Source organism: Myotis nattereri (assembly GCF_964212035.1).
Source record: "Myotis nattereri genome assembly, chromosome: 9".
NCBI lineage: Eukaryota > Metazoa > Chordata > Mammalia > Chiroptera > Vespertilionidae > Myotis > Myotis nattereri.
This window is the reverse complement of record NC_138084.1, coordinates 40,890,456-40,916,486: the sequence shown is the minus strand read 5'-3', so window position 1 is coordinate 40,916,486 and position 26,031 is coordinate 40,890,456. Positions and strand designations below refer to the sequence as shown.

The 26,031-nt window shown below is 38.3% G+C and overlaps 3 protein-coding genes across 3 annotated transcripts; all 3 read right to left on the bottom strand.

Annotated features, from left to right (window-relative positions):
- Nucleotides 1–224: 224 nt before the first annotated feature.
- Nucleotides 225–1,184, bottom strand: LOC308524067 (olfactory receptor 51G2-like; the record flags this gene model as incomplete). The annotated part of the gene is made up of 1 exon (XM_081098220.1): nucleotides 225–1,184. One exon carries the CDS (start codon nucleotides 1,182–1,184, stop codon nucleotides 225–227), a length of 960 nt encoding a protein of 319 aa, XP_080954346.1.
- Nucleotides 1,185–8,095: 6,911 nt separating this feature from the next.
- LOC308524091 (olfactory receptor 51G2-like) lies at nucleotides 8,096–9,043 on the bottom strand (the record flags this gene model as incomplete). Its single annotated transcript, XM_081098243.1, has 1 exon — nucleotides 8,096–9,043. One exon carries the CDS (start codon nucleotides 9,041–9,043, stop codon nucleotides 8,096–8,098), a length of 948 nt encoding a protein of 315 aa, XP_080954369.1.
- Nucleotides 9,044–24,625: 15,582 nt separating this feature from the next.
- LOC308524056 (olfactory receptor 51G2-like) lies at nucleotides 24,626–25,597 on the bottom strand (the record flags this gene model as incomplete). Its single annotated transcript, XM_081098209.1, has 1 exon — nucleotides 24,626–25,597. One exon carries the CDS (start codon nucleotides 25,595–25,597, stop codon nucleotides 24,626–24,628), a length of 972 nt encoding a protein of 323 aa, XP_080954335.1.
- Between the last annotated feature and the right edge of the window lie 434 nt (nucleotides 25,598–26,031).

Genomic DNA, 26,031 nt, shown 5'->3' with positions numbered 1-26,031 from the left:
TCTACAACAGTACATTTAACAGGGTAGGCAATAAACAAAGCTTTGTTCAATAAAAAAATTAGTAAATGAGAATATGGTTACTTCTCCCCATGAATGATAACTTCATGTGGAAGATGGTAGTCTCTATTTCCAGTTTTTCTCTTGACTATGGGACTCATTGTAAGCTCAGTGGCTCATTACACAACTATGATTAAACTTTCTCCTGCCTTCTTTCTAGAAAAGACTTAATGATCCTGAGGGTCTCTAATGCCAGCACCATCTGACCGGAAGAGACGCAGCATCCTTGATCGGATCTGCTTGGTCTTAATGGTATAAACCACGGGATTGAGCACTGGAGGTGTGAGAAAGTGAAGATAGGAGAGTAGTACACGACTGCATGGGGAAGCCCACCTCCCAAATCTGTGAATCATGGACAGACCAATCATAGGTGTGTAGAAAAGCAGCACAGAACAGATGTGGGAGACACACGTATTGAGGGCTTTGAGGCGCTCTGTCTTGGAGGCAATGGACAGCACTGTGTGGAGGATCAGCCCGTAGGAGAGGACGATGAGCACTGCGTCCGCACCCAGCGTGGAGAGCACTACGAAGAGGCCATAGGCGCTGTTGATGTGGGTGTCAGCACAGGCCAGCTTCATGACATCGGGGTGCAGGCAGTAGGAGTGGGAAAGAAGGCGATTGCGGCAGTAAGGCAGTTGCTTCAGCATGATGGGGGCTGGGATGTGGAGACCAATGCTGCGCACCATGATGGCCAGGCCCAAGCTGGCAATGCGGGGACTCGTGAGGATGGCGCCATAGCGCAGGGGGCTGCTGATGGCCACGACACGGTCAAAGGCCATGGTCAGCAGCACAGAGGACTCCATGATGGAGAAAGTGTGGATGAAGAAGAGCTGGGCCAGGCATGCATCCAGGGCTACCTCCCTGAGACTCAGCACGTAGATGGTGAGCATGGAGGGCAGTGTGGAAGCAGATAGCCCCAGGTCAGTTATCGCCAGCATGGACAGAAAGTAGTACATGGGCTGGTGCAGGGAGGGCTCTGACCTCACCACCCACAGGATCAGGCTGTTCCCTGTCAGAGATGCCACATACATGGCACACAGAGGAATGGAGAGCCAGATGTGCACAGCTTCAAGGCCTGGGAGGCCTGTTAGGAAGAAGGAGGTGCTGGTGTAGTTGGAGTCTGGCATGATGACCTGGAGGGGGAGTACTCCAATCAGATGTGCATTCACAGGGTCTAGAATCAAAGGGAGTTTCTCTATCAAAACCTGTTCTATAACCCAAGACATTAAATTCCCCAAAATGTTACTCTGATAATCATGGCCTTATAATCTGCCCAAGTATTTTTTCTAGTTCATACATAAGGAATCTTTTTAAAAAGATGTATTTGAATCATTAAAAGAAATCTTACAAACATATAAGTCTGTCTCAGGAGCCACTCAACACAATTTAACCCCAAATGAGAGTTTGAAACACAGATATTGAAAGGGACTAAGATAGATTTGTTCCCCAGGACACATTATAAATTTTGGGAAATGGACTCTAGCTTCCAATATAGTTAGTGTGCCTGATCTGGAAACAGAATCAAGGTTTCTCACTTCCTGTAAGTTTCTCCTTCAAATGCCTTTTAATAGGCGCTTCTGCAATATGGGGAATCTGAGAATTTTGCATAGAGGTATCTTTCATAATTAAAAGAATACAAAATAATCCCTCTTTTTATCTCAACCACCTGTGTAAACACACAAATTCTTATCACACATATAATTTAAAATACAAAGCTATGGAAAAAAATAAGTTAGACATTTATATAAATACAACTCATTCTCGAATGTACCTGGTCATGTGGAACATTTAATAGAATGATTCTTTAACTTACAGAATATTGAACAGGTATTTTGAAACTTATGGATTACTCTTCAGTATTAATTCTGATGAGAATGTAGAAACTAGAAAAAAAGACATGTATTTGCCAATGAATCAGTACTTAGATGCACTGGGGAGTAAAGTAGTCTCTAGTCTAGAGAAATACAATGAACTGTTGACAGATTTTCTGTCTCCCTTGAACTTTGGCCACTTTTCATATCCTGTCATCTCAGCTACCTCCTTATATTTAATACATTTTTAATTCTCTGTTCCTTTTTGTTTTTGAGAACACAATAAAGAAAATTCAATTTAAAAACTTTAAATCTTCCTTCCTAATTAAAAAACAGAGGAAGGAGATTTCTTGAAATTTCCAGAAATACAGAACATTAAGGAATAATAACAACAGTAAGGACAATTTATTTTTAAAGAATCTCATTTAATAATATATTTGGAGGTGTTTTGTGTTTTTTTATAGAAAACATTTTTTTTCTTTATTTTGTCATCTTTCCTTTCATATATCTTATGCAGTGCAATCCATTATTCTTCTCTTTGTGAACAGGTCCACATAATAATGAATTCTGTCGCCTATTTCTGCAGGTAAACATGGGCAAGTGTAATTCATTAATGTTGTAATTCATTACCATTGTATTCATGTAAAGCTCTCTTTTTTAAAAATTTTGTTTTATTGCTTAAAGTATCACAAAGAGTATACAAAATATTTTCACTTAAGTAATTTTAAATTCTCTAAACCCTTAGAGGTTGGCAGATCAGTTTTCCAGATTAATTGTTAAGAACTCAAGTACTGTATATAACTTTGCTAAAGTCTCATGGATTATAAAAGGAGAGTCCAAGACTGCAAATAATTCTGACCCAGTGATTTTGTATTCTGGACATTGTTGTTTGTAACTTAAGATAAATGTCAGCTATTAACCAACAGACTCAAGACACAAGCTTTATCCTTAAATCAAAGCAAACTATAAACACCCATGAATTTCTATTTTTAAAAATTTCCTATGTAATGGCCACTTCTTATTTTCCTCTTATTCTCTACTTCAGTCCTTCCAGAATTAAACTGTCCTACTCACTGTTCTAGATTCTGATAATAGAACTATTAAAAAATTACCAATAAGGTCCCCCAAATAAGGAGTTTATATTATTTCAAATATGTAAAAAAAAATACAATGTGGAAAGAGAAAGGGGTGTTATTTTAGATTGAGAGTTTAAGTTATAGCTCTGTGTGGAGGGGGTAATGGAGAAAAAGCAAAACAGTAAGAAGGTGCAAAACAGAAATTTGTAGGTGCATGGGTGAGTGAGTGAATGACTGGTAGGGAATGTATAGAGATGAATCAGGAAAAATTACAAGCTATCAGCACACAAGTTAACTAGGAGATAGGTATCAGTTATAGCTGGAATCATGATAGAAATAAGAGAGTTGAGAACAAAGACAACCTCTAGAGCTAACACAATCACTTAAGAAAACGGCATTGTACCTGACTGGCGGGTTGGGGATATTCTCTTCGGTGCTGAATATACTATATCTAGTGGCATTGGATTATAAGAGCAGGGCCTGGGCATTAGCAACTGAATCAGGATTCTGGAATTGAAGCCCAGCATTTGATAATTTAACAAGCCCTTGGTGATTCTAATCCAAACAAAGATCTGAGAATCACTGCATTACATGGGAAGATATAGTACTGCTTTATAAGGAAAAGTGAGCAATGCTGTTGCAGGCCCATTAAAGGAAGGACGTAGAAGATAAGCAAAGGTAATAAGTTAAGAATAAAGGAACACTCTTAGATAAAAATTTTAAAAAAAGGTGCTAACCTCTGAGATGAGGCCCCAATGACGCTCATTCACAAGCACAGATTCTTTCATTAGGATTTGTCAAATGATCTTACCGCAGATCAATAAAGACCACTAAGCATACGGTAATTATAATAAATACACTATTTTTTTCCTTATAATTTAGCGTACAAACTAAAATATTTTTAATAAAGTAACCTGTAAGTTAGCTAAATTCTGATGCTTTAGGAAATTGGACAAGTTGTATTGTCTCTTCTACATACAAATTTATGGATTTTTATTCAGTTACTGATGGAGCAACTGTGAAATAAGTTGAGGAAATGTTAAAAAAGAAAACATTGACTAGGAAGAACCATTCATTCAAATTGTCTGAATGTTCTTTGTGAATTCTCCATCCTACATTCACCCTACACTGTCACTATCTGTATTTTAATTAGAGAAAAAAATACACAACACATTTCTTTAACAAACTGAAAGATTTCTCACTTTACCCATCAATTTCAATGAATATCCATAGTGTAAGCAGAGTCAGAATTACTGACTTTAGTTAACCTATCATTTGAGAAAATGGACCTATAAAAAAAGGCATTGAGATGTTCACCTATGTGGAGAATATTGTTTTTGTACATATTGCACTTAGTTGACTGTCTAGAAGAGGAAGTTTCATGAGTATATATGAGATTGTGTGATTTTATTTTTTCATTTTTCAATTTCTAAGTAACATTTGAGTGAATGGATTTAGTTTTAAGAAGCAGAAGAATATAGTTGAGAAGGCAAGGCATCTGTTTTTGGTCCTGACTTCAGCACAAAAACACTGGGATAAAATACTTAGACAGAATTTGGGCTTAAGCAAGAGCTATTTTTCCAAAATTTCAAGAATACACTATGAGCTACTTCCTTATTAGAACTATTTATTTTGGCTTGTCAGGAGAATTTCCATCAGGTGTAAACCTGTGGCATCATAGCAAACAAAGTGGGACACCATGCTGAATTTCCTAACATGGATGCCTACTTTCTTTGGCAACCACGTTAGGATTTCAGATCAACAGCATTAAGAGCCAATATTCTGCCATGATAGTAATATGAAATAATAAGAAAATGGGTTTCATGTTCCCAAAGGATTCTCCTCTAGAACTATATCCATATATTCACATAAACCATGCTGATTTCAATTTTCCCATCCACTGAATATTGAAAATGGGTAAATTGTACTAATTTTCATAGCCTACCAATTTTATCAATGCAATTGATGATAAAATATGATAGTGGATGAAAGACTTGAAGAGTTCCTAGTATTCTGCAAAGTACTTAGAATGTAAATAATATTTGTTAATATTTGTCTTAAAGTTACTTACTATGATCAAAATGCAAAGAGTTTTCTCAAAGATGATTCTTTAAAGATTTTGAAAGATTTGCAACTGACCTTGATTGCCCTGGGTTTATCAATCCACATAATCATTCTGCTACCTTCCATCTTGCAAGAAGTCTTTTCAAACTGTCTTCACAAATGAGCAACTCCCTATATCATTCTGCTTCTCAAACTTTTCATCTCAGCTTGTCTACCTTTGAGAGGAACAGAATCATTTGCCTAGAGCCTCAGATGCACCTCTATCAGTCTGTATTTAAAGCAAGGAGAAATTCTGTGATGTGTTACCAGACCATTGTAATTGCCCATTTAATTGTTTTTATCTATTATGCCAGCACAGTTGAGGAATAATTCAGGAAACTCATCCAATCGATCTGAAGACCCCCTTTTCTTTCTCTGAATATTTAATATACTGTACTTAACTCAAAACATATTATTAACACTATTTTTAAGTGAGCACTAACAAGGGGCAAATGGCTTGACCCCTTTCCTCTCCAAACCCTATGTTATTGACTCACCCACAAGGAGAAAAGAGCTGAGAACATTTCTCATCCTCCTCCAGGTTACAATGGAAGGGAATTTGCAATGAAGAGTGATTTTACAGCAAATCAGCCAATACTTGGGTATCATCCCTTGATGAACATAACGGGCACCATGGGCATTGGGGCAGCAACTGCCGTTAACCATGTCACTGCCAAACAAGTTTTGCAATGGGCTATAAGGAAACCCCATTGTGATTGGAAGTCCTTTAGCCCTGTCCAAGTCTGTCTCAGTTACCGAGTACCCTTATATTGTGTTTAAAAAGTAATCGGCTGTTTGTGAGTGCAAGCTTCAATATCAGAAAGACCTGAGTTGAAGATGGTCTCCACTGATAATTATATAAATTGCCCAAGTTTTTTGAGCCTCATTCTTAATGTCTGTAATATACAATAGTACTACCATTGGGAGATTATAGATATATGTTTAACAATAAGTGGCCCTGAAGTGAAAATGTGTGGGTTTGAAGCTCAGCTTCGTCACTTAATAGCTCTGAATGTTTGGGCATGTTCTTAAACTTCTCATTGACTCAATTTCCCCATCAGTGAAATGGGCACCATGAAAGAAACTAATGCACATCATTGTGAGGATTAAATGGGGTACTCCATTAAAAACCTTATAACAGCTTGTTAATACTAAAGTAGTTATTAGTACTTTATTATTATGAAAGACCTGAGTTGATGCTATTCAATATAATATATGTAAATATATAATTCCTGAAAAATCACACATTAAATACTTACTAAATTTTATTGTTATTATTATGTTCATATAAATGCAGCAAAACACCCTTTTTATTGTTGCAACAGAAATAATAAAAGTTCAATAAAATGAAGGACTTTCAACTTTGAGGATATATCTCTGTAGTTAAATAGAAATCACAATTTTAGCCACGGCATTGAAAACCAAGGCAGGCAGCTCATGTCCTACAAAAACAATGTTTTATAAAATTATTTTGTTTCACAATATAAATGGGAAACAAAACCAAACCCTGTTCATTATGGGTGAACTTATTTGTTACACTCCTGAGTATGAATGAAAGAAAATAGGGAGGCCCCATCTATAATGGATATAGAACATATTCCAACAAATAACTCTAATTCTAGGCAAGATATATAAAATAGGCCAGACATTGAAAAACAGACAATGCTTAAATATTTCATCTCTTTGGTATCCACTTAAAACTCATCACTTTAAAGAAGTGTCTCTTAAAATCTCACTGGTTAAGTAGACTCGAACTTCTTAGTGTCTTTCCTCTAAGCTGCACTATCAGCCATGGAAACACCTGGAGACTTACTGGAGAATTATATGTTTAAAGCCTATTTCACTGAAGTATTTAAACTTTTCATACTAAGGAAGCAATATTCTATTTTGTTTTCTGTATACTTTAAATAGGAGGTGGCCCAGCAGAGGTAAATAAATATAATCTAAATGAGTGACTGTGTAGGGCAGAAATAAAATGTTGGTAATATGTTTTTTCTCCTTCCCTTCATAACATTGTAAATAACTTTATAATACAATCTGACATAAAATATTAACACTTAAGTGAAATACTTGCTTAACCTATTACTGCTTATGTTTTTAATAGAGCAATTCTATCAGCGAAATTAGTTGAAGCTTTAATCCAGAAAGAAAGACCATAACAAAGTATGCAAATCAATTTCTCCAGCTTTGATTTGTTTGTGAAAACCTAGTCTGTTCTCATAAAAATGGACTTTAAAAAATATTATCTAAAGTATGGAGGGAGCCTTAGTTGGTTTTGCTCAGTGGTTAGAGCGTTGGCCTGCGGACTGAAGGGTCCCAGGTTCAATTCCGGCCAAGGGCACATGCCAGGGTTGCAGGCTCAATCCCCAGTAGGGGGCGTGCGAGAGGCAGCCAATCAATGATTCACTCATCACTGATGTTTCTATCTCTTTCTTCCTCTCTTAAATCAATAAAAATATATATTTAAAAAAAAGTATGGAGGAAAATTGACTTATATATGGAATCTACCATTCAAGAACTATGGCATTTTGAAGTAGTTTTTGAGGGCACAGGGTATCTCACTTATATATTAGAAAATGAGGAGCAGGGCTTTCCCTTTATTCAAAGGGCTAGGTATAGTTAATATGCAAGTCAGAAGAAAAACATATTTTGATTCACATACTTGCAAAACTTTCAGAAAGTATAGTCAAGTAAGGCCCCTTTGAGCTTAATTTTGTGGAATTCTAGGTTTTTAGTTGAAAGAGGTCTTAAATGTCATTAAATCTTACTCTTCTAATCTGTTTACTTTTACATGTAACTGATACGCTCTCCAGTGGCTGTTAGTTTCCCCTAACCCAAGGTCTCTCAGGCTGACACTGACATCCAGAAAATTAGAAACATTTTCCCCTTTGGACAGGTACTGCTCTGATGGCTGGGGAAGCACCATGATGTATTCAGTCATTAGTTTTTGAATAAGTAATTGATCAGAGGAGAGGTATATTCTACCTGCTATGTGATATATATTAATCAGCAGGCTGACCATCAGAACCAATATTTTGTCCTTTGGGCTCAAAGCTTTTTCAGGTGGAGCATCTTCAGAATGCGTACCCGAATCTCTTTGGTTTTTATACTGTAGACAATTGGGTTGAGCATTGGAGGTACAAGAAAGTGCAGATAGGAGAGAAGCATGTATACCTGAGCTGGTAGTTTCTTTTTCCCAAAGCGATGGATCATGGACAGGCTGACTAGTGGGGTATAAAAGAGAAGTACAGCACAGATATGGGAAATGCAGGTGTTGAAGGCTTTGAGTCGCCCAGCATTGGAAGCGATGTTCAACACTGTCTTCAAGATCAGCACATAGGAAAGGAGAATGAGTACAGCATCTGTCCCCAATGTGGAAAGCATGACGAAGAGCCCAAAGCCACTGTTCACAAGAGTGCTGGACCTAGCCAGCCTTACAACATCAGGGTGAACACAATAAGAATGAGACAGAGCATTCATAGGGTGGAACTGAAGTCTTCCAAGGAGTACAGGCAGGGGCAGGTGAAGGGCAGCACTGCGGGTCACAATGGCCAGCCCAATGGCCCCAATGCGCTGGGTTGTGAGAATGGTGGCATAACGTAAGGGCTCTCGGATAGCCACACAGCGGTCAAAAGCCATGGCCAACAGCACAGCTGACTCAATGACTGAGAAAGTGTGAATGAAGAACAGTTGTGCAAAGCAGGTTGCAGCTCCCACCTTCCTCTGGCCTAAGAGAAACACCGCTGCCATTGAAGGCAGCGTAGAAGCTGAGAGGCCCAAGTCAGCCACTGAAAGCATGGAAAGGAAGAGGTACATGGGTGTGTGAAGGCTGTGCACAGACTTGACAATGTACATTATGGTGATGTTGCCCAGCAAAGAGAGACCATAGATAAGGCAGATAGGAATAGCTGTCCAGCAGTGAGAACTCTCCAGTCCTGGGAGATCCATCAGTATGAAGAAGAAGCTGCTGGCATTACTGTTGCTAGGAATTGCCATAACTCTGGGAAGGACTTGCCTGGAAAAAGTATTGAGGAAGCAAAAGGTTATTCTTTCACAGCATTCTCCTACCATCTCATCACATTGGCACCCATAGTCTGTGCTGTCAGAAGACTACAGACTTCATCTCCTCATCTCACAGCATGAATCCCATTCATTTAGACATTTACGATGGGGAAGAGTGCTGTCTATCTTTCTTCTGGTGGTTTGCCTTAGTTTGCAGAAGCATACATGGGTCATTTAGAGAAAGAAAACTTCTTCCTCATTTGAAGATATTTCTCAAGGCTTGAAAAAAATGCAAAATGGAACTGTGTTGAGAGCACAAGGGTGTGTGTGCTTAAGCCAGATTCATTTTAGTACCAGAATGAAAAGTTCTAAAGGAACCTAGATAAGGATAATTATGTTTAATGGCTGCTTGGGAGTTAGAAAATAAAGTATAAGAATGTTAATACTGATTCTGAACTCCTGATATTACCAGATATATGTTTTGTTTGGAAAGAGATTCAGTATATACATAATAATATCAGATACCAGAAGTGGTTTGAGCTTGACATGAATGTTTACCAGATTTGAATTCCTTCTAAATCTTTGTTACAGGATGCTCTCTAAAAATGTTTTCATTTTTAGATGAAGACTAGATAATATTTACTGTTGAAAACACAATATATTTGATGGCATCAAATATTTACTGAGCTCCTGGTATGCACTCAATGTAAGTAAGGTAATGAGTAAATATAGAGTTTCTGCCTTTGAAGCTTTGCAATTGACTGGTCACCATAGACATATCCATAAACTAGCTCATGAGGACTTTGATCATGGGACAGACACAAGACCCCACCTGTAAAACCACACTCTGCTTTGTATGACTTACTCTTTTCCAGAATAATCCTGGGTACCTTGAAGAACAATTATTAAAGAAGGGTTTAAGTGTGAAATCTAGTATATAGAGTTCATAGGAAACTTTGGTCACATACCTAAAGTCCAACTGAATGATGAGTTTCTCCCTTAACATCTTAGGAAAACTTTCTTAGCAATGAAGACTTCAGCATCTTCTTGGGCAGTCATTTATGTGGCAGCTGTTACCAGTAGAACAGTCTTCATTATATTCTAATCCTCTCTTATGAACTAATTATAACAATGCTCTATAATGTCATGAATACCTGCAATCCCCATTTCACACGTTAACCGTTAGTCTAAGGAAAACCCAGAGAATAAATTCTGTGCAAGATAACCAATGGTGTCAGAATGAAAACAAGTATGATAATTGAACAATAAATAAATTGTCATTGGCAATTATTGGGAAGTCATGGAGGAATAATATGTGTGGGTATACCTGTGGAAAGGTGAGGATGGGTGAGCTCTAGAAGTCATTTATGTTTTCTAATAAAAACTCCCTCTGAATTTTGGTTAGAGAGGGAGAGGTAGGCAATGACTAGCCAGCCGTGGGCAAACTACGGCCCACGGGCTGTTTGAAATGAATAAAACTAAAAAAAAAAAAAAGACCGTACCCTTTTATGTAATGATGTTTACTTTGAATTTATATTAGTTCACACAAACACTCCATCCATGCTTTTGTTCCGGCCCTCCGGTCCAGTTTAAGAACCCATTGTGGCCCTCGAGTCAAAAAGTTTGCCCACCCCTGGTAGACTTTATATCCATCAACCTGCCTCTGACAAGTTTTCCTTATAGGCTGTTAATCACAATGTGGTTTCAAAAGAAAGGAAAGCATTATCCCACTAAATATAATGGTCTGAAATTCTTATACATGTTGAAAGCTTATCATTATTGATAAAAATAAAACATCTGAGATTCAGAATTAATATTTCGGGGCAAATATTTAACAAACTGATATAAATAAAATAGTCCTGAAGCATGACAAGTATAGGAAAGAAGATAGTTTTATATTCAGAAGACAGCCTAAGTTGATATGTAACAAGCTGGTGATCCATTCACAAACGGGAATCATCTGTTGGGCTACTTGGAAGTCTTTGTTTTAACTCAGCCTTCTAAGAATGTCGGAAAAGAGGAGCTGTCACACAAAAGGCTAACTTCTTTATTTGAGCTTTTTCAGAAAAAAGTCATTGACAAACATTTTTATATTTTCCAAGGTCATCTTGTCCAAATCCTGCTAAACTGACTCTGCAACATCCCTAAAAAGAATGCAAAACTCCATGTCTCAGAAGTCTTTTTAAAAACAACTGAGAAATATTATCTAATATGTGTCATACACAAATGTAGTTTGACTTGCAGTTGATCTCAAATTATAAGAGCAAGAATTGAGTGACTGTTAAGTGATGAAAGAGAGTCCAGGGGTTGTTTCCCCAAACTATATATTCTATGTATATACTCTCTTGTATGTAGAATATATCATACAAGAGAATTAGAAGTGCTGTGTACCTCTAACAAATGCCCTTCCTGCTTCAGAGATCCTCATACAAAGTTGGAAGCCATGTCTAGGGTAGCCCACGACTTCTCTCAATTCCATCCCAGGTACACATGCAACATGATTTGACCTACTATAGCCTGAGATGTTTCTATCACTCACCAGACCCCAGGTCAGAGATTCAATTTCTGTGGATTGTGGGGCAGCTGAGGCCTTGTGAGGCTCCCTGGCTTGATCGTAGTGCTAAGAGAACAGGTTTATAAAACATTAGTTCTGGCTCTCCCTGGAGGCTCACATCCAGTCCCCGTGGTATAGTCTTTTAAAGAAGCATCAAATGAGCATGTGCCAGACAGAGCTGCCTATTGCTAACCCTTGTAGGTCTTTGCCAGATCTGCAGATGATATATGCTATAAGCTTAGAACATGCAGCCTGTTGTGCTTCAGGCTTCCTTTCTTCTCTTCCCAGCCTAAGACCTTTTTAGCTCCTTAGAGATGGAAATCATCAAATAGATCATAGCAATTTTGGTCCCAGGAACATCTTGCATCATATTTGTATTTTCAGGATATACAATCCTTTATGTTTTCCTATACCCCTCCTCCAAATCCAACCTTTCCCCTTAAATTATAAATATCCCAGGAGGTGGGTAAGAACAGAATCTACAACACTATTTCCATGAGTGCTAATATTAATAGATTTCCTCCAGGATAAATTCATTTTGAACTAATTTGTTATTGTTACAACTAGAGGCCTGGTTCACAAATTTGTGCATGGGTGATGTCTGGCCAGAGGGAGGGGCTGTGGGCTGTTGGTTGGCTGGCCCAGCCCCTGGTTGAACTCCCAGTCAAAGGGACAATTTGCATACTAGCCTTTTTAAAAATATATATATATTTCAGAGAGGAAGTTGAGAGGGAGAGAGAGATAGAAACATCAATGATGAGAGAATCATTGATCAGCCTCCTCCTGCACACCCCCCACTGGGGATCCAGCACATAACCGGGGCATGTGCCCCTGACCAGAGTCAAACCCAGGACCCTTCAGTCCACAGGCTGATGCTCTATCCACTGAGCCAAGCCAGCCAGGGCCATATTAGCCTTTTATTATATAGGATAACATAGAGCTTACTTTTTACTGCTATTGTCCCTTCTCCTCCTCCTCTCTCTCTCCTCAAAGTGAGTTCTTCATATTTCCTGAGGGAATGATTATAAGTGGTGGAGGAGATTAAAAAGATTCACCAGGGGCATATATAATGGGCCTGGATATTGTTTATAAGTTGAGGAGAGAGTAATATAGGATACAACTACTGGTTGCAATATGTGTGGAGCTGGGTGGGAATGGCCTGAAAATTTATGTAAGAACCAAGTTAGTAACGAGGTAGAGGAGCCATCTCAGGTACACAACCAATTGCTAGTTCAGTGATTCACTTGAAGCACTCATACAACTCAAAGTAAAATTATCCTCATGGCTGAGATTTGATATAGCAAAGGATACTGTGAAAGTACAGCAGGAAAAATTATATGTAGGTAAAGGCAAGAGAGGTCACATACAGGCCTCCCAACATTTCTTCTCTGAAAGGGTCTCTCTAGCTGTAACCTCAGAGACACATGAGAGATGTTTATGTAGGGAAGCCTGCTTGAGTTTTGGAATCCAGAGTCTTAAAATGGAGCTGATCACATAGGCTCATATCTGTCATCTTATAAGTATGTGTAGACCTCAGATCAAGCAACAGATACATAGAATAAATTCCATGTTTATCTTACACATGCTACCCACCTGGTTCATGTAGACCTACTGCTTTGGGCACAGATAGTAAGATTATTGCTCAGTAAATATGTGAAGATTCTGGAAGATTTGGTCAAGAGACAGCTATCAACATTGGCTACAGAAATAAGCAAAACTTGAGTAAAAGATATCTGCTGTAGTAACTCTTTTCTGGTAGGAGCTTTGCTGCATTTTCAGAAGTTGCCATGACCTCAAGGGACATGAGTTAGAAATATTTTCATTCAGCATATGTGAAATACGACTAGCTTCTAATATGGCCTAAAAATAATCCTAATCTTAGGTGACAGAAAATAACAAAAGAGTTTGGAATTATCAATTCAAAATAAAGTGGGCACTATACATGGGCCCTTTAATAATAAGGAAAATATTTAAGGAAGAACAAGTGTTAAATAGGAAGCGGTACTCACTTCAGAGCATGGAACCGATAATCAGAAATTTTAAAAAATGAGCCAGAAAATCATCAAAGAATAATTGTGGCAGTCGTGAGCAAAGACTAACCCAAAAATGAAGAGAATCAATGAAAAGGCAGAAACAAGTTTGTGCAACATGATTATGTTAGATTCTGAAAGCTAGTTTCAGTTCTGTTTGGAGTTGTTTGAGAATGAAGGCAGGGAAGACAACTAGCAGAATGCCAAAGTAATTTATTTAATTATTAAGTTCTAAGCTGAGTCAAGAGCAGTGGAAATGTAAAAGTGGGGGCTGTTGGGAAAATACTAATAAAGTAAAATCTACCTTATTGGTAAATGACTGGATACTATGAGTAAAGGGAAGTAAGGAGCATCCCTGACCCAGTTCATATTTTTGGCTGGAATGAGCACATGAATGGAAATGCCATTCCCATAAAATGTAGAACACAAACGTGACAGCAGGAAGAAGCAGCAGTTGAGAATGGACCAGGAGGCTTTCCTGCTATTCTATTCCAAGTTCTATTTCGGACTAGTTGAGTTTAAGGTTTCCATATAGCATACAAAAGGAATTATCCAGAGGGAGGTATGAACCTGTCTGGAGTTCAGGACATTCAGTTTGAGATTGAGGATGGCAACATTTATATTCAGCAGGTTGGCATCCGAAGTAAAGCTAGAAAATGCAATGAGTAAAATTAGGTGGACAGATCAGAAAATACAGAGGTGCAAGAGAAGCCTACAAAGTATGAATATGCAATAACAGGTGAGCAATCAATTGTTTCAATTATAGATGAAACATCAGTGATGAGGAGACAGAATTTGAAATAGATAATATGATTTAGAAATTTAGAGCTAATTAGAGTGACCTTTGCCCAAGCAATTTCAATGGAATAGTAGAGGCAAAATTAGATTATAATGGAGTTGAAGAGGAAACAATGTTTAGTTTAGTTTAATTACAGGTAAACTGTGTTGTTTGGGGGATGTATAAATAGTCACAATGTAGAGAAAAACAATGAAATAAACATTATAAAAAGCAGAATACTAGTTTAACATAGTGGTGATGGTGAGGTCATGTTCAGGTAAGGCTACAGAAAAAATTTGGGCATCGATAATTTTATTTCTTTACCTAGGTGATATTTACATGGATATCCATTTTACAAAAAATGTGTTACATTGCACATGTATTTCCATGCAGTTTTCTGCATGTGTTTTATATTCTACCACAATGAATTTTTTAAAGATTTGGCAAGAGGAAGATAACTAATGCTCATTATTTTTTTTCAAGTAGAAATAAAGAAGAAAAATAAAGTAAGTACCTATTAACAGCTATATGATTAGTAAGTGTTCATTTTATGAACAGTCTTAAATGTTTTTAAAACTGTTTTAAAGCAGGTGGTAAAGAAGGAATGGCTGAATAAAATTATTTTTAGCTAAGGAAGTATAGTTAATTATGTTTAGTAGTTGAGGTGTATTAATCTTCTATAGTTGCTGAAACAGATTACCACAAACTCAGTGACTTAAAATAACACAATAATATTATTTTAAAATTCAGGAAATTAAATGTCCAAATGAGTCAAACTAGACTAATATCCAACTGTCTCTTGAGAGGTTCTTTCTGGAGGCTATGAGGGGGGGGGGGGGTGCCGGCACGGGGGGAATCTAGTGATTTGCCTTTTCCAGCTTGGCTCCTGGCCCTATTTCTGTATCTTCAACACCATCAATATTGTGTCTCTACTCCTTTCTGACTTCCTGCCTTTCCCTTACAAGGACTTTGTGACTGCATCAGGCATACTCAGAAAATTCAGAATAATCTTCCAATATTAAGATCCCCTTAACCTAATTGCACTTGCAAGTTTCCTATTTCCAAGAAAGGTAATGTATTCACAGATTAAAATATAGAGATAATTGGTGGGCCAATATCAAGCCTCCGAAAGGAAGAAATAAAGCTGTAAGAAGAAAGAGGAAAATAATTGGTTGAAAGAGAATATAGAGGATAGAGAAAATGGCGGAGGTTTAGACAGACGTGTCGGTGCCTTGTCCCGGAGCAGATAAGGGCGGGCAGCTGAAACGGGTAGCATACAGCCCGAATAAGCAGAGGAGATTCAGCTGAGACAGTTTGCAGCCAGGAAAGACAGAGAAATCCTAGATAAAGGGAACGGTTAGAGGCTGAGGCTGAAACCTCTCCAGGTGCGCCGGCACAGCCGCGGAGACCGTGCCATCTTGGGTGACTGTCGCCGGCATCCAGAGACCAGCTACTAACCCGGCAACAACGGCTCTCAAGCAGCGCGACTACGTGAACTCAGAGGAACTCGGCTTCTCCCCACAGAAAGCAGATCCAAGCAACAGCGGCCTCCTGATCTCCACACGCTCTGTCTGAGGAACAGCTGCTGTGGGTGAAGCCTCCCTCCACCAGCCAGAAGAGCCACAACAGCTGTGAACAGCACCCATCAGAAGACCCGCTAACAACAGAGGAGCAGCTGCTACCACAACTGCCCAAGGAGCAACCACAGCCCGAGGAGCCACTGCCACCTAGGGAGCAGCCACTGAACGACTCAATATCTATATACGTCAGTGAGATCAAACATGGGTAGACAAAGAAATCCCCAAAGGAAAGAAAAGGAGGACTCACCAGAAAAGCAGCTAAGTGATACAGAGGCATACAACATGACAGAAAAAGAATTCAGAATAAGGGTCCTAGAGTGCATACACCGGATGGAGGAAAAAATCGACAACTTATCCAAGAAGCAAGAAGAAACAGATGAAAAAATCGACAACTTAACTAAGACCCAAGAAGAAATGAAGTGCGATATAGCTGCAATAAAGAACACCATTGAAAGTATCAACAGTAGACTAGGAGAAGCGGAAGACCGAATTAGTGAATTAGAAGACAGGGAAGCAAAACACACCCAAACTGTACTTCAGTTGGAGAAAAAAATTAAAAGACAGGAGGAGAGCCTAAGGGAGCTTTGGGACAACATGAAACGAAACAACATACGAATAATAGGGGTGCCAGAACAACAGAAAGAGGAACAAGGATTAGAAAACCTATTGGAAGAAATAATATCAGAAAACTTCCCTGAGGTGGGGAAGAAAAAAGTCACACAAGCCCAGAGAGTCCCAAGCAAGGTGAACCCGAAAAGACCCACACCAAGACACATCATAATTACCATGGCAAATGTTCAGGACAAAGAGAGAATCTTACAGGCTGCAAGAGAGAGACGGAAAGTTACATACAAGGGATCTCCCATTAGATTATCAAATGATTTCTCAACAGAAACACATCAGGCCAGAAAAGAATGGACGGAAATTTACAAAGTGATGCAAAGCAAAGGACTGAATCCAAGAATACTCTATCCAGCAAGGCTATCATTCAAAATTGAAGGGGAAATAAGAAGCTTCACAGACAAAAAAAGGCTAAGGGAGTTTATCACCACCAAGCCAGCAATGCAAGAAATGCTAAAGGGACTGGTGTAAAAAGAAGAAATAAAAATCCCAGAAAGAAATCAGCCACACACACAAAAAAAGAAATGGCTACAAACAAGTACCTTTCAATAATAACTTTAAATGTAAACGGGCTAAATGCTCCAACCAAAAGATATCGAGTGGCTGAATGGATAAAAAATCATGACCCATACATTTGCTGTCTACAAGAGACCCACCTCATTAGAAAGGACTCACACAGACTGAAAGTGAAGGGATGGAAAAATATCTTTCAGGCTAATGGAAAAGAAAAGAAAGCTGGGGTAGCAATACTTATATCGGACAAAATAGACCTCAAAGTGAAGGCCATAACAAGAGATACGGAAGGCCACTTCATAATACTAAAAGGATCAATACAACAAGAAGATATAACCCTGATAAACATATATGCACCCAATGCAGGAGCACCCAAATACATAAAAAATCTTCTGGAAGATATCAAAGGAGAGATCGACAACAATACAATCATAGTAGGGGACTTTAATACACCACTGTCATCACTGGATAAGTCCTCTAGACAAACAATCAGCAAAGATACAGCAATACTAAATGACTCACTAGATCAGATGGACTTAATAGACATCTTCAGAACACTTCACCCCAGTGCCACGGAATATACATTCTACTCAAGTGCTCATGACACGTATTCAAAAATAGACCATATATTGGGTCACAAGCAAAGTATCCCCAAATTCAAGAAGATTGAAATCATAAAAAGCGTCTTCGCAGATCACGATGGCATAATATTAGAAATAAACTGCAATAAAAACAACCCAAAATACTCAAACACCTGGAAGCTGAATAGCATGCTATTAAATATTGATTGGGTTACCAATGAAATCAAAGAAGAAATTCAAAACATCCTGGAAACTAATGACAATGAAAACACAACAATCCAAAACCTATGGGACACAATGAAAGCAGTCCTGAGAGGGAAGTTTATAGCTCTACAGGCCTATCTCAAAAAACAAGAAAAAATGGTAGTAAATCAGCTAACTCTACAACTCAAAGAATTAGAAAGAGAGCAACAAGAAAACCCCAGAGTGAGCAGAAGGAAGGAGATAATAAAGATTAGAGCAGAAATAAATAACATAGAGACCAAAAAAATAATACAGAAAATCAATGAAACCAAGAGCTGGTTCTTCGAAAGGATAAACAAGATTGACAAACCTCTAGCCAGACTCACCAAGAAGCAAAGAGAGAGGACCCAAATAAACAAAATCAGAAATGAAAGAGGTGAAATAACAACAGACCCCACAGAAATACAAATGATTGTTAAAAAATACTATGGACAGCTCTACTCCAGCAAACTAGACAACCTGGAGGAAATGGACAAATTCCTAGAAAAATACAACATTCCAAAACTCAATCAGGAAGAATCTAAAAATCTCAACAGGCCAATAACTATGGAAGAAATTGAAGCAGTCATCAAAAAGCTTCCAGCAAACAAAAGCCCAGGACCAGACGGCTTCACAGGGGAGTTTTACCAAACATTCAAGGAAGAACTAAAACCTATCCTCCTCAGACTACTACAAAAAATTCAAGAGGAAGGAACACTTCCAAGCTCATTCTATGAAGCCAGCATCACCCTAATACCAAAACCAGGTAAAGACAACACAATGAAAGAGAATTACAGGCCAATATCCCTCATGAACATAGATGCCAAAATCCTCAACAAAATCTTAGCAAATCGGATCCAGCAGTACATCAGAAAGATCATACACCATGACCAAGTAGGATTTATCCCAGGGATGCAAGGATGGTACAATATCCGCAAATCAATAAACGTGATACGTCACATAAACAAATTGAAAGAAAAAAACCACATGGTCATATCAATTGATGCAGAAAAAGCATTTGACAAAATTCAACACCCATTTTTGATAAAAACTCTCAGCAAGGTGGGAGTAGAAGGATCATACCTCAACATAATAAAAGCCATATATGACAGGCCCACAGCCAACATCATTCTCAATGGACAAAAACTTACACCATTTCCCCTAAGAACAGGAACAAGACAGGGATGCCCCCTCTCACCACTCCTGTTCAACATAGTACTGGAAGTGTTAGCCATTGCAATTCGGCAAGAAGAAGAAATAAAAGGCATCCAAATTGGAAAAGAGGAAGTAAAACTGTCCTTATTTGCAGACGACATGATATTATACATACAAAACCCTAGAGACTCCATCAAAAAGCTACTAGACTTAATACATGAATTTGGCAATGTAGCAGGATACAAAATTAACCCCAAGAAATCTGAGGCATTTCTATACACCAATAGTGAACTTTCAGAAAGAGAGATTATAAAAACAATCCCGTTTACCATCGCACCAAAAAAACTAAGCTACCTAGGAATAATCTTAACTAAAGAGGTAAAAGACCTCTACTCAGAAAACTACAGGACGTTGAAAAAAGATATAGAGGAAGACATAAACAGATGGAAGAACATACCGTGTTCATGGATTGGTAGAATCAACATCATTAAAATGTCCATACTACCCAAAGCAATCTATAAATTCAATGCACTTCCCATTAAAATACCAACGGCATACTTCAGAGATCTAGAACGAACTCTCCAAAAATTCATCTGGAATAAAAAAAGACCCCGAATAGCTGCAGCAATCCTGAAAAAGAACAAAGTAGGTGGGATCTCAATACCAGATATCAAGTTGTATTACAAAGCCACTGTTCTCAAAACTGCCTGGTACTGGCACAAGAATAGGCATATAGATCAATGGAATAGAATAGAGAGCCCAGAAATCGGCCCGAACCAATATGCTCAATTAATATTTGACAAAGGAGGCAAGAACATACAATGGAGCCAAGATAGTCTCTTCAATAAATGGTGTTGGGAAAATTGGACAGATATATGCAAGAAAATGAAACTAGACCACCAACTTACACCATACACAAAAATAAACTCAAAATGGATAAAGGACTTAAATGTACGACAGGAAACCATAAAAATTCTAGAAGAATCCAAAGGCAACAAAATCTCAGACATATGCCGAAGCAATTTCTTCACTGATACAGCTCCTAGGGCACTTGAAACTAAAGAGAAAATGAACAAATGGGACTACATCAAAATAAAAAGCTTCTGCACAGCAAAAGAAACCATCAACAAAACAACGAGAAAACCCACTGTGTGGGAAAACATATTTGCCAATGTCATATCTGATAAGGGCCTAATCTCCAAAATCTATAGGGAACTCATACAACTTAACAAAAGGAAGATAAACAATCCAATCAAAAAATGGGCAAAGGACCTAAATAGACACCTTTCAAAAGAGGACATTCAGAAAGCCAAGAGACATATGAAAACATGCTCAAAGTCACTAATCATCCGAGAGATGCAAATCAAAACAACAATGAGGTACCATCTCACACCTGTCAGACTGGCTATCATCAACAAATCAGCAAACGACAAGTGCTGGAGAGGATGTGGAGAAAAAGGATCACTTGTGCACTGCTGGTGGGAATGCAGACTGGTGCAGCCACTATGGAAGACAGTATGGAGTTTCCTTAAAAAACTGAAAATGGAACTCCCATTTGACCCTGTGATCCCACTTCTAGGAATATATCCCAAGAAACCAGAAACACCAATCAGAAAGGATATATGCACCCCTATGTTCATAGCAGCACAATTCACCATAGCTAAGATCTGGAAACAGCCTAAGTGCCCATCAGTAGATGAATGGATTAGAAAACTGTGGTACATCTACACGATGGAATACTATGCTGCTCTAAAAAGGAAGGAACTCTTACCATTTGCAACGTCATGGATGGAACTGGAGAGCATTATGCTAAGTGAAATAAGCCAGTCAATGAAGGAAAAATACCACATGATCTCACTCATTCATGGATAATAGAGACCATTATAAACTTTTGAACAATAATAGATTCAGAGGCAGAGCTGCCTCAAACAGATTGTCAAACTGCAGTGGGAAGGCCGGGGAGGGTTGGGGGGCAGGAGGGAGGGGGGTAAGAGATCAACTAAAGGACTTGTATGCATGCGTATAAGCATAACCAATGGACATAAGACACTGGGGGATAGGGGAGGCTGGGGGACTGTCTAGGGCGGGGGGATAAAATGGACACATATGTAATATCCTTTGTAATACTTTAAGCAATAAAAAAATTTAAAATAAGAAAAAAAAAAAAAAGAAAGAGAATATAGGTCAAAAACAATTTTATGCAGCTATATGGAGATTAAAGTGAAGGGATAAGATGAAAGTCTCATAACTAGGGATAGGAGGTGTAATGACATTACTCCATTAAGATTATGACTGAGGATGTCATATATATGGTAAGAATATGTAGAGTTCTAGAAATATTTTTAATCCCAGTAATGGAAATGTATAGTGTAGAACAAGAGGCAGGACTAACCGGAGAACTGAATCTCTGGTGCACCTTTTTATCTCCTGAACAGCAGAGGGGTGTTTACAACAGTGAAAATGAATATTTTCAGGCTACACATAGGAGCATGCGTAAATTTCAAAAAGATGCACTGGAACTAAAAAAATTCTTGATTTTTTAAAGAGAGTATTAAAAATACTCTTATATAGCATATACAAGGTGGGGCAAAAGTAGGTTTATAGTTGTTCTTATGGAAAATAATACAATAATTAATAAATAACAATACAAGAATAAACTGTGTTTTGCGTACTCACAACTGTAAACCTACTTTTGCCCAACCCTGCTTATGCTTATTATATCATTAATATAAAACAAAGAAGGGAAAGATAAACACAAAACTCAAATGTGTGTGATGACTTTTGGGATTGAGTTTGAAGTCTGTGATTCAGAGAGATACAAAAAATATTTGCCTTTATTAGGTATTAGAGGCCTGCTGCACAGGATTTGTGCACTGGTGGGGGGCATGGCCTGTGGGGATCAGCTCACTGTGGGAGCGACGCTCATCCCGGTCAACCAAGTGGCTGTTGACCTGCCCTCTGAGTGGCTGCTCCCTGATCCAGCATCTTCTGTGGAGCCAGCGCACTCGCCTCTCCAAGGGACCCTGTTGGGGCCAGGCCTAGGAACAAAAGCACTGAGAGGCATCAGAGTAGTCCTCCGGGGTCAGCTCTGCGAGCCGGGTAGCTGTGCTGCGTGGCCTGCAGGCATCCAGAGGAGGTGGCAGGGAATGAGGAAGAGAAAGAGGAGTCTGGGGCAAGGAGGCGACTATTATAGCCTGGGTTCCTGTCCGTGGGCCCGGGGTTCACAGCTGGAGCAGCCACTCATCCCAGTCAGCCAAGCAGTGATCCCACTGTGGTAGTTCACTGACCACCAGGGGGCAGCTCCTGCATTGAGCGTCTTCCCCCTGGTGGTCAGTGCATGTCATAGCGACTGATCCACCGGTCGTTCCGGTCATTCTGCCGTTCGGTCGCTGGGCTTTTATTATATAGGATAATTTGAGTATATAATAAACTAACTCACTGGTGGCAAAATATTATAATTAAATAGAATTAAAAGAAAATATATGCGTGTTTGTTGTATTATTTTCTACATCTTTGGGATTCTTGCAATATTATTTATTTATTTACTTTTATTTTTGTTTGTTTTTTTTTACAATTCTACCATGCATCATCTGTATATGGTATTGTGCATTTACCACCCAAGTCAAGTCTCCTTTCATCACCATTTATCCCCTCTTTACCTTCTTCTACCTCCCCAACCCCCCTTCACTCTGGCAATCACCAAAGTCTGTGTCCATGAGTCTTTCTTTTTTTCTTTGCTTAATCCCTCCACCCATCTCACTCAGCCCTGAACCCCTGCCCCTATGACAGCTATCAGCCTGTTCTCTGTATCCATGAGTCTGTCTCCACTTTTTTCATCAGTCTACTTTGTTCATTAGAAATCACATATAAGTGAAATCATGTGATACATGTCTTTCTCTGATTGGCTTATTTCACGTAGCATAATACTCTCCAGGTCCATCCATGCTGTCACAAAAGGTAACTCTTAAAATATTTTCTAATAATGATAATATATCAAAAAAAGAGAAACAGAGAATGGGTGCAGGGCAAAATTGAACATCTCTGATTACATTAAAATAAACTTATCTTCTTTGAATAAAGGAGGTTATAATTCCTTTTTTTATTGGAAGGTAGAATTTTAGGGCATATATAGAAATAGATTTCTTTATGTATGTAAAAGTGAAGAGTGTAGTGCTGTGAAGTGTAAGTAACTGGGAAATAGTTGTGAACATGTGAAATTGCAGCTGTGGATTGTGGAAACACCAAGTGTTTCAAAAATATACATTCAGTCACTGAAAGACCAAAACAATAAGACCATTATTTTGTAGTTATTACAATTTAAAACTCTATTGTTTTCTTAATTAGAACTAAAATGTACAGGTGTAAGAGTAGAAAATAGAAGATTATTTAAATTGATTCCAAAATTAAGTTTAGAGTTGAAAAGTAAAAAACAAACAAATAAAAAAAACACCCAGTCTGCCCCCTCCTCAACCTCCCCAAAAAAAACCAACAAGAAAGAATGAATATTGATAGAGCATTTCCTGAAGGTCCATAGTGAATATGAAAGACATTGAATTAACAATGTTGTCATAGACTTAGACAAGGTGAAAGTTCCAAGGAGCAGGATCAGAGATCTCAAGGCCAAAGTCCAGAGGCCCTGAAGTCAAGGTGTGAGCAGCTTGAAAGAACATTATACTAGAGATTTAGAGACTGGCAATAGAAATGTTGGTATAATTTTATTTTTAATCCTTACCCAAGGATATGTTTATTGATTTTTATTTTTATTTTTTGAGAGAGAGAGAGAGAGAGAGAGAGAGAGAGAGAGAGAGAGAGAGAGAGAAACATCTATTGATTGCCTCCCATTCACCCCTTCCTGCGAATCGAACCCAAAAGCTGGGTATGTGTCCTGACCAGGAATTAAACCCACAACATTTCAGTGTATCAAACAATGCTCCAACCAACTGAGCCACCTGGCCAGGACAATGTTGATACAGATTTAAGTAGAGATTGTTGACATTGTTTCATGGCTTTATAATTCTTTTCAGTATTAGCTATTCACTTGTTTGTTTTTTATCTGTTGCTCCTTACTTTGTCAACAATAGCATCAACAAAACAAACCACTGAGAAAGTGAGAACTTTGTTTAATTAAGTAATCTCCCGTACCTCAAAAAGTAAAAAAATAAAGTAGGTATTCACTAAATAAATATCAGTCTATCAAGGGTGATATATATATATATATATATATATATATATATATATATATATAAGTAATAATTTATTCACTTTGTGAAAAATGAACTATAAGACTACAAACTTCTCTGACAAAAATAAATGAACCATTGGACTAAGAAATAATGAAGCTAGTTCATTATTTCAAATTTTTAATGTACTGAACAAATTTTTATTATTCAATATATATTAATTCAAATCATAGAAAAGAAATAGTTATCCAGCCTTACATCCCATATTATTCAGAACAGTCAGTGGTCAAACAGAATCTCTGTGGCATTTGGAATATTAGCAAGCTCTTTGTTTCATGAAGTATTCTTAGGATAGTGCTCACTCATGTTATAAATGTGACTTTGGATTTTCCTGATCCTTTCTTTATAAAGAGTTTCAGAATTTTATCTTGTATCGGCTTGGTTTTCACTACATACACAATGGGGTTCATCACAGGTGGAATGAGAAAGTGCATGTTGGCCAGGGTCACGTAAATGTGTGAGGGAAGTTTTGGGCCAAAGCGGTGCAGTATCGACAGGCAGATCATGGGTGTGAAGAAGAGGATCACGGCACAGAGGTGGGAGATACAGGTGTTGAGAGCCTTGAGGCGGCCACCATGGGATGCAATACTTAGTACAGTTTTTAGTATCAGAATGTATGAAATAAGAATGAGGAGAAAATCAAGCCCCATAGTGGATAGCAGCACGAAGAGTCCAAAGATGCTATTTATCCTTGTGTTGGAGCAGGAGAGCTTTAGGATGTCAGGATGCAGACAGTAGGAATGAGAAAGTACATTGGGGTGACAAAAACACAGCCTCCTCAAGAGGATAGGAAGGGGTACCTGTATAGTGAAGGTTCGCACAGCAATGGCCAGACCTATCTTGGCAATTACACTATGGGTCAGGATGGAGGAATAGTGCAGTGGATAAGAAATGGCCACATAGCGATCAAAGGCCATTGCCAGTATGACAGCTGACTCAAAATCCTGGAAGGTGTGGATAAAAAACATTTGGGTAAAGCAAGCTGAGAAGGTGATCTCACGAGCATCCAGCCAGAAGATCCTCAGCATTGTGGGGAAGGTGAAGAGGGACAGACCCACATCAGAGGCTGCTAGCATGGACAAGAAGAGGTACATAGGCACGTGGAGGGTCTGCTCTCGCCAGATAATTGCAATGATGGTCATGTTGCCCACCAAGGTAATGAAGAACATGACAGAGAAGGGGATGGAGATCCAGATGTACACAGCCTCCAGCCCAGGTATGCCTGTCACCAGGAAGGTGGAGAATATAGAGTTCGTACTGTTTTCATAATGCATGATGCCAGGGTAGCACGCCTTTCCTAAAAGGAAATTCATTGTTCCAAAAGCAAATGTTAAAAATTACTTTTTTTTTATACCTTGGAATAAATGATTCCTAACCTTATGAAAACTTTAATTTAATACTGATTTTATTTGTATAATACTCATATATAAAATATGAGTCTAAACTAGAAAATACCTATTCTGTTGGTCAAATTCTCCAGATATGCTAGCTAATTGAAAGGGAAAAAAATCTACTATCTACTTTCATGAGTTATTTTAGATTCACCATGTAAGTTATACCAGGTAGTATTTGTCCTTTTGCATCTGGTTTATTTTAACTAGTCTAATAACTTCCAGGTTCATCCATGTTGCTGCAAATGACAGGATTTCCTTCCTTTTTAAAGCTGAAGAATATTTCATTTTATGCAATATTTTCTTTATACATACAT